At 37.7% G+C, this 9111-nt stretch overlaps 1 protein-coding gene across 4 annotated transcripts; it reads right to left on the bottom strand.

The window, feature by feature from the left end:
* Window positions 1–1208: 1208 nt before the first annotated feature.
* On the bottom strand, window positions 1209–7652 carry LOC144894408 (tumor necrosis factor receptor superfamily member 14-like). Of its 4 annotated transcripts, none has more exons than XM_078796898.1 (9): window positions 7540–7652; window positions 7011–7091; window positions 6818–6846; window positions 6437–6564; window positions 5522–5615; window positions 4944–5069; window positions 1678–1833; window positions 1463–1550; window positions 1209–1383 (listed from the first exon to the last, which is right to left on the bottom strand). In XM_078796898.1, exons 4-9 carry the CDS (start codon window positions 6476–6478, stop codon window positions 1212–1214), a joined length of 678 nt encoding a protein of 225 aa, XP_078653024.1. In that variant the 5' UTR covers window positions 6479–6564; window positions 6818–6846; window positions 7011–7091; window positions 7540–7652; the 3' UTR covers window positions 1209–1211. The 4 variants fall into 4 exon arrangements, with proteins under 4 accessions (XP_078653024.1, XP_078653025.1, XP_078653026.1 ...); XM_078796899.1 differs by having other exon boundaries at window positions 6437–6491; XM_078796900.1 differs by lacking the exon at window positions 7011–7091 and having other exon boundaries at window positions 7540–7651.
* Between the last annotated feature and the right edge of the window lie 1459 nt (window positions 7653–9111).

Raw genomic sequence — 9111 nt, 5'->3', positions numbered from 1 at the left:
GTCGGCGTCAAGTTTCTCTGAATTAGTAAAACAACTTCCGCTTTTGCCTTTCAAACTAAAAACACACTCAGTGTGAATTTTGAATTTTAAACCATTGGCAAAACTTTTAATTTGTAGAACTACTTGAATGTTTCATCATTACTCGATCTGCTGAAAATAACTTGACAATTTCTTACAGCTCACTATGGTTACCAGACAGAAATCACCTGCCCCTTTTTTTTTACTCCAAGCAAAGCCTACAACAGGTATTCACTAGTGGTTAAAGTAAGTATTTGAGGCGTTCGTGCACAGACAAATCACTTTATTTCACAATAATAATAATACAGGTCCAGTGTTCAATGTTAATCATACAAGATATATATTTTAATCAAGGCTGCCTTCCCACTTCATAATTTAATATTTTAAAAGGCAAACATTAAAAAAAAACAATCAGTGGTATGGCATGGTATTTAAAAAAGGGGCACTTAAAACAGGCAAAGTTAACAAAACATACTAGTACAGGTGTACTAGTCCTGGCCCTCAAAAAACAAAACAACAAACAAAACAAAAAAACACTGAACTAAATGAACTAAATAAAAAAATAAAATCCTAATGTTAAAGTTGAAATATTAGTTACCAAAGTATGTATTTTTTTTAAAATATAAAAAATATATAACATGACAAAATTAGGTTAGGAAAAACTCATGATATAACAATATTATGAAATTATTATTCCTTGAATTGAAGGGTGTTTCTCACCTCAATAACCCAAAATCAAGCAAAAAAAAAAGGTGCTCATGCAACAAAGCCGTTTTTTGAAAAACCCATTAAAAACACATTTGGACTGAAGTGTGCAATAATAACACATCAAGAATGGTGGCGTGCATTCTAAACAGACAAATATTCTAACCAGGGCGACCACTAACCAAGGTTCCACTGTACTGTATATCTCAGGAGTTGAATCAAAGCACTGGAGGAGAGCTAAAACATCAAGAAAATCAAGCGAGTCCGGTTACTGTGATTCAACTCTTCAGACAAACAAAATTCAATTCACCCAAGACCATTCCATGGAAGAGTGTGACTTGATGTCAAGTTCCTTTGTCTTTGACAGTTTGAATCACAGAGCTAAGAGACATTACAACATGGTGGCAGTCTAATTCTGTGGGGAATAGAGCATCAGTTAGATTACAAAATGCAGCTCGCTCATATTTCAGTGAAAGAAAAGTATGTTTCTAGGTCAATTGTTTTTCATTTCTGAAATAAGAATACAGTAAGAAAGCCGAGATACATAAAAAACTGAACGCACATGTGAAAATGATCCCTGTGCGATTACGATTTTCTCCACATACGGCATCAGCTGATGCAGTTCCTGGTGTTATCACACAGAGCTTTTTGGATTCACAACTGGAATCATAGATGGGGACAACACATTATAGAGATTGTGTTGTACCAAATCAGGAGTATGACATGAAGCTTCACTTACTTTGTGTGTGGCTGACATGTTGTAAGTGTTCCATTTGAAAAGCTTTGACCAGCACAGTCTGAGCATTCAGTGTCTGCAAGGGCTGTTCCTGTAAAAGTAAATCAATCACGCTGTTTGAATGAAAAATAGAAGTGGTAACAGTAACAGTTAGTCATAAAAAATCTACGCTGGTGAATAACTGCTTCATAACCCTGAAGTCACTGTTGGAATATAACCTTTTTGGCTGATGTATTGTCCTGGTAGACAATCTGTATGTTTCCGTGCTTCTTGACAACCATTCTCAACAGGGTCCAGACAGTAGAATCCCTCAAGTGGTTCACACTCTGTGTCTGAGATCCTGGTGCACATCTTCTTTATCTGGAGACCAGAAACTAGAAATACAGTAAACAATGTTACACAGGTAAAGCAAAAACACACGTGACTGTACCAGGATCAGCGGTGGTTCTACAGTAAATGAAGAGTGTTTATTGTGCTCTCAGACATGAAAGTACCAAAAGATGAAGCAGTTAAATGAATTACATTGCTAAAGTCCAACGCAATGTCATAATCGCATACATACAAAATGATCCAACACTGGCGGACGTAACCATCTGAATTAAATAGTCCCCTATACTCTGCAACCATACACAACAGGAAAAGGAAATAGTGAAATAAGTCTCAAACAAGAAGTCATGGTAGAAAAAAAGGCGGATATATCCAAAGTTCCAAAGTTCTCTTTGCTATAGAACCAAATGAGTGTTATTGATGTAAATGGATGGGAAGTGTAGGTGCACCTCCTAGACTCTGGAAGACTCTGGAATGCCATGCATTATAATGAATGTTTCATCGTTATATTATTGGCAATATGCTGGCAGACATCATGAACCAATTTAGTGCCGTCACTTTTCTTGGGTTTTTGCTTTGTATTTGACCAGGAAATGTGCAAATTCAGTAATTTTTACTTCAGAAAATGATAAAAATGATTGGAATCATACAGAAGACGAAGGCAAAGTCAATTAAATTGGATTCCTAACAAGTCAAACTGTGACCACTATTTAGTGTCTCCCAAATAAAATGCCAATTTAACAATGTAACAATCTATTACATTTAACAATACAATTAATGCATTTTGAATAGTAAGAAATAAAATAAGACCTTTGTGACGTGACTTAGTCACAGAAAAAGAGTGCTGACAAGATTAATTAGCGCACAGAAATGTGATCCACTTAAACCTCTTCTTAAACCTGAAGGGAAAATATGTTGACTTGCTGGAAATTTCATAATAACAATTGAATATATGAATACTTTGAATGGGGGAACATTTCACTCAACACATTTCAAGCCATCAGACTAAATTCTGAGTCAATGACCATCTGAATTAAATAGTCCCCTATACTCTGCAACCATACACAACAGGAAAAGGAAATAGTGAAATAAGTCTCAAACAAGAAGTCATGGTAGAAAAAAAGGCGGATATATCCAAAGTTCCAAAGTTCTCTTTGCTATAGAACCAAATGAGTGTTATTGATGTAAATGGATGGGAAGTGTAGGTGCACCTCCTTTTTCCGATTTTTCCTAAAATTTTCAATCAGATTAAAATCTGGGCTCTGTCTGAGCCACTTATGTATATGCAGAGTTGTCACTCCTTTGAGATCTTGCCTGCGTGCTTAGGATTGTTGTTCTGCTGAAAGTGGGGTTCGGCAGTAGTCCAGAAGTCCTCAGGAGCGCTCGGGAGTTTGAGCAATCACATCAGAGCAGAGGTGCCCGGAGGCGGGCCCTGGGTGGAATAAATGTTGGAAGCCAAGGAAATAAGTGTAGATTCTGGAAGATCTAGAAAGCTGTCTGTGCTGATTATTGGGTGTAGCTGCTCTATAGAGGTCCACTGAAAGGTTTGCATAATAGGTCCCCTTTAAGATATATTTTTATTGATATTGTGAACTACTCTACATTTCCGAGATACTGATTTGGGGGTTTTCATTACCTGTAAGCATCATCAGCAAACAAACCTTTAACCGGTTACAGAAACATGTTGAAAGACAAACAGCATCATCTGCTGGGTGGATAGCAACACATGCAGCCCCACCCATAGACAGAATTTATCAATCCACAAGGGAAATGACTTGGTTGGAGTAGCTCCATTGCTGAAGAAGAATGAACGCACTTGTGAATAAAATACCACAAAATAGAAAGAATATATTAGATGTGCATATTTCCAAAAAGTAAATAAAAGTAAACTATATACAACGGAGTACAGAAAGTACAGCGTAACAATGTGAATGAATAATGAATAACACAGGATTATCTTACAGACAGGTTAGGTATTGTACATGGGTGACATGTGGACTGAATGAAGTCCTGTAGTGTTCACTGCAGGACAGAGGGAGTCTGTTGGAGAATAAAAGCTCTGCTGCCCCCCCCCTTTATTGTTTCTATGGTCCACTACTGCCACCCCCAGGTCCTGAATGGTGATGGGCTCAGCTGAGTCATCTGAGACTGAAAGTCCATCATCAACTCTTTGGTATTATCCACATTCAGGTGCATGTGGTCTGCAAGTGACGTGGTGAGGCACTGACTTCTTTGCAGTTATTTGATAATACATTAAGATTAATTAATTTGGAGGATGAAGAAAAAGAAATAATTAATACAAAAAATATCTAAACTAAAAATATGTGTTTTTCTACTTTTTGTCTGTTGTCCGTCTCCACTCGCTTTGACTTCAGCACGTACTACAAGTGCCTCCCATATGACATTTCTCTGTATTTTATTGGCCGATTAGCAATAGTAATGATGTTAGACTTACATTAAAAAAGACATTACATAGACTCTGGAATGCCATGCATTATAATGAATGTTTCATCGTTATATTATTGGCAATATGCTGGCAGACATCATGAACCAATTTAGTGCCGTCACTTTTCTTGGGTTTTTGCTTTTTATTTGACCAGGAAATGTGCAAATTCAGTAATTTTTACTTCAGAAAATGATAAAAATGATTGGAATCATACAGAAGACGAAGGCAAAGTCAATTAAATTGGATTCCTAACAAGTCAAACTGTGACCACTATTTAGTGTCTCCCAAATAAAATGCCAATTTAACAATGTAACAATCTATTAAATTTAACAATACAATTAATGCATTTTGAATAGTAAGAAATAAAATAAGACCTTTGTGACGTGACTTAGTCACAGAAAAAGAGTGCTGACAAGATTAATTAGCGCACAGAAATGTGATCCACTTAAACCTCTTCTTAAACCTGAAGGGAAAATATGTTGACTTGCTGGAAATTTCATAATAACAATTGAATATATGAATACTTTGAATGGGGGAACATTTCACTCAACACATTTCAAGTCATCAGACTAAATTCTGAGTCAATGTCCAAGTCGAGTTGCAAGTATTTGGAGAGTTAAGTCAAACCAAAGTCATCAAAATTGTGACTTGAGTCTGACTTATGTCCACACCTGAAATACTGTATATGTAAAAAATATATATGTGGTTTACCTGCATGGCAAATTGTGCACGGAAAACACTTTTTTTGCCCAGTTGGTATATGCATGTAGGTTCCCTTCACGCAGGCCCTGCAAGTTGTGCCGCTGATTTTGGTGCAATCATCCCTAACATGACTTCCTGTTGGAGAAAAAAAACTAAAGTTGTACAGTCCACTACAATGAATACGTCACTAACATTCATTTACTATACTGCTTATCCTCACGAGGGTTGCGGGCATGCTGGAGCCTATCCCAGCTGTCTTCAGGCGGGGTACACACTGGACTGGTCGCCAGCCAATCACAGGGCACATACAGTATAGACAAACAACCATTCACACTCACATTCATACCTACGGACAATTTGGAGTCGCCAATTAACCTAACATGAAATAGTGCATTAGCATTAAAAAATAGTCACTCAAAAACTATGGTATTTCCTGAAATAGCACCCAGGGCCATATGTGTGTGCAAACTATTTATTAAAAAATGGATTCACAGCTAGACAAAGCCAGTCTAAGATGCCTGTATTTTTGTCTGTGCTGGATTACAATATTTTTTTTTATAAATTACTCCTGCATCTTCCAGTCTTACCAGGCAAACACTTGGGACAACATTGCTCCCCTATCAGGTACTCAGTGGGATGGCATTGTAGTGCATGTCCTCTGAAGACATGAAGTACAATCACCTGCACAGAGAAGACAACGTGAATGGTAGTGTGGACTCACCAACACAGCAATTAACCAGTCATAACCTTCTTTTTATTGTTTTCATTTGATAAGCAGTCGACCTTTAGAACTTGGATCGTCAAAGCAAAGCATCCGGGAAGTGACATGCATGCACTTAAGGATGATATCACATCCATTTGTGTCTTTCTGATCCACTACTGTCATGTCCATTACCCTGACCTGAAAGTAGGGCCTGGGCTTTGGTCTCTTGCATGGCCCCCACGTTAGCACTTCTTGAGGACACGTCTGGCATCCGGACTCTCCTGGTGAGCATTTCTAGGTCACTTTTGCCAAGCCTCCTAACCTGTTCACATTGGCCCTGAAGTCTGGTCACTTATCCATTAGAGTAGTGAATCCAGTCCTGTACTCTTTGTTACTAACCAGAGTTACCATGCTCTAATGCAGAGCTGTTTGGACCCCCATTCAGGCATGTACCCCAAATGGAAAACATGGAATTGTTTCAAAAAAGAAACAAAACCTATGCAAAGCAGTCTTAACGACACCAACACTTCAATTAGCCAACAACAGGACAAATATAATGTGAAAATGAGGACATGTCTCACACCTTGCCTACACTGTTTAACTGTGCAGCTCATACTGTATAGTTGAAGCGCCACTCAGTGGAACTGCGGAGTACTGCAGGTGTTAAAAAACGAAAGCGGAAGCACAACTGTTATGTGTAACTGTACTATGTTAAAATAAATACCACGTGAATTACGTTATAACAAAATGTGTCATATTAACAAATATGAATTCGTTTTGGTTTTGTTATTTGTTTTACCAGCAAATGATGAGTTGTCAGCGGGTAATTTCCGAACATCATCCTGTTTGGACAGCTGGATATGTAGTGGGATTATGGCGACATATTTCATCGGTGGAGATGCGCGTTCAAAATCATTGGAATAATACCTACAAAGAAGAGAAACTTTTTGCAAAGTGTACTTTTCACTTAGAAACATTTTAGCATAGAAACGGGATTAGATTGAAATTATAATCTTAATTTAAAATAGTGTGCATGAGAAAGGCTGATTATTATCACCTAATTAATAATATAATTTGCTACTTTCAATAATAAAGTTTGAGGATTCAGTCCAATCAATGCACGGCCAGTACCTGAACTGGACCAATCAGTAAATCAGATATAACGAAGTCCAAGACTTGCCTGTTGCTGCTGAGTCACGTGACGGTAAACTGTAAACACAAGAAAGGGAGGGGAAACATGAAGCCCAGGTATCGATCTTTTTACATTGGTATCGATCAATATTGATACAAATGTTGGGATCCATATTTACATCGATCCGGCCACCACCGCCATGCAGTTTAGTTATGCATATAATATATGATTATTCACATACCATGCTTGTATGACTGGTCACTGTATAAAAGATCCATGACGTCTGTTGACTTGAAATACTGTACTGAATTGCTGAAGTTCACTGTAAAAAAAAGCGTTGTCACAAATAAGAAAAAAAAACCATATAGTTTTCTGAAAATGTTTCCGTTACACTATCAGCCTCGTAAAAGCGGAGTGTATACAGATAGTTTATTTCGATTCGATGTTTTGTCGTTGTACCTAAATTTTTAAGGTGCACTGACTGTTTTCGACCGGGGATACTCTTCTAAGGCAGTTAACATGACTACGGTAGGTTTCCGTAACTCCTCACTGACTTTTTTGTGGCTCCGGGTTATGTTTTCTTATAAGACAGCTAATGTACTGCGTTTCTTCTACAACATATCCTAACAAGGAAGCCATTTCTCCTCCACTCAAGAACAGCTGCGTTGTGCTCATGTTTTCGACGGTTATTTCTTTTTAAGACAGTTAACACGACTAAGCTTCCTCTTTAAACAAACAAAACGTATACTCAGAGCAACAAAGATACTTACTTGTTTTTGTTGAGCAAAAATGAATGAAAGAATTAACATTTTGTCCGTTAACCACCCTGTCGAGTCATATTTACTTTCACTTTAGGCTACTGCTACCAGTCTAGCGTGACGTGCTAGCAGCAACTGTTGATAGGAAGGGAAAATGTAAATTAAATTAAATTATTATATTATCTAAACGGCTTCAAGTGCCTCGTATATCTATAAAAGTACAGCTGTTTTTACTGTGACATAATTAAGCGTAGGTATTTAACAGGAAACACTCTTAATTTGGGAAAATCCAAATTCAAACAAGCAAAGAGAGGTGACGGTAGAATGCAGCTCAAAAAAGTTTAATTTAAAAAACTGGGGAAACCCCCCCAAAAGTAAAACTATACATTTATTAATTTAAAAAAGTACAGTATGTGTAGGAGACAGGTTAGGTGGTCACGTGACAGGTTTAGGCGGCTGTCCTTAGAGAGGTGGAGAGCGTGGTCACGTGGTCACTGGTACGCGTCATCATAATTTTATATTCTCAGTTTTCCCCAGGTATCATACCTGGTCTCAACCAATAAATCATTAGAAAGCTTTCTAGACTTTACGTCTCTGCTGAGCTCAAACACGTAGGATAGAAAAAGAAAGTGTGACATAATTTCATATTACCACGCTCACATACGTATAACACATAACTTAAAAACACCAGACACAATACACTCTGTCGTGTTTATTTGTTTGTGTTGACGTAATGCGTTGATAGAAACACAAAGCCAACATTTCTTTCAGCATCACAACTGCCATCTCTTCCAATATGGAAGATAATGTTCACAATTCACAAACTTTAGTTTAGAATAGAATATCTACTAATAGACGCATGATAAAATACAATAATGCAGAACAACCAGTGCATTCAGTATAAAAATGAAACCATCCATCCATCAATTTTCTATGCCGCTTATCCTCATCAGAGTCACGGGGTATGCTGGAGCCTATCCCAGCTGACTTAGCATGAATAAAAATGAAACATTTATATGAAAAAACAGTTTAAAAATACAATAAACACATGCATATTGCTATTTCAATCAATAATACAAAAATCCTGATTGTAAAAACAGTCTCACAGATTGTAACACAGTATCAGTTCTCTAATGAAAAAATATCATTCTTACCTTGAGGTCAATGCAAAATAAACTGTGAGGTTAGAGTTGTTGCAAAGTTTTAACTAACTTGCTTATACTGAGGATTTAGGCCTGTGATGATCATTTTGCTGGTTGATAATTGTGCTACAAAATATTTATACCATGCTGCACGGTGTGCAAGTGGTTAGCGCGGAGGCCGAACAGCTAGGAGACCCGAGTTCAATTCCACTCTCAGCCATCTCTGTGTGGCGTTTGCATGTTCTCCCCGTGCATGCATGGGTTTTCTCCAGGTACTCCGGTTTCCTCCCACATTCCAAAAACATGCTAGGTTAATTAACGACTCCAAATTGTCCATAGGTATGAATGTGAGTGTGAATGGTTGTTTGTCTATATGTGCCCTGTGATTGGCTGGCGACCAGTCCACAGTGTACCCCGCCTCTTGCCCGAAGACAGCTGGGAT

The sequence above is a fragment of the Doryrhamphus excisus genome, linkage group LG15, assembly GCF_037039965.1.
Source record: "Doryrhamphus excisus strain RoL-2023G ecotype Guam linkage group LG15, RoL_Dexc_Guam_v1.1, whole genome shotgun sequence".
NCBI lineage: Eukaryota > Metazoa > Chordata > Actinopteri > Syngnathiformes > Syngnathidae > Doryrhamphus > Doryrhamphus excisus.
The sequence above is the reverse complement of the archived record's forward strand: the minus strand, read 5'-3'. Positions and strand labels throughout refer to the sequence as shown.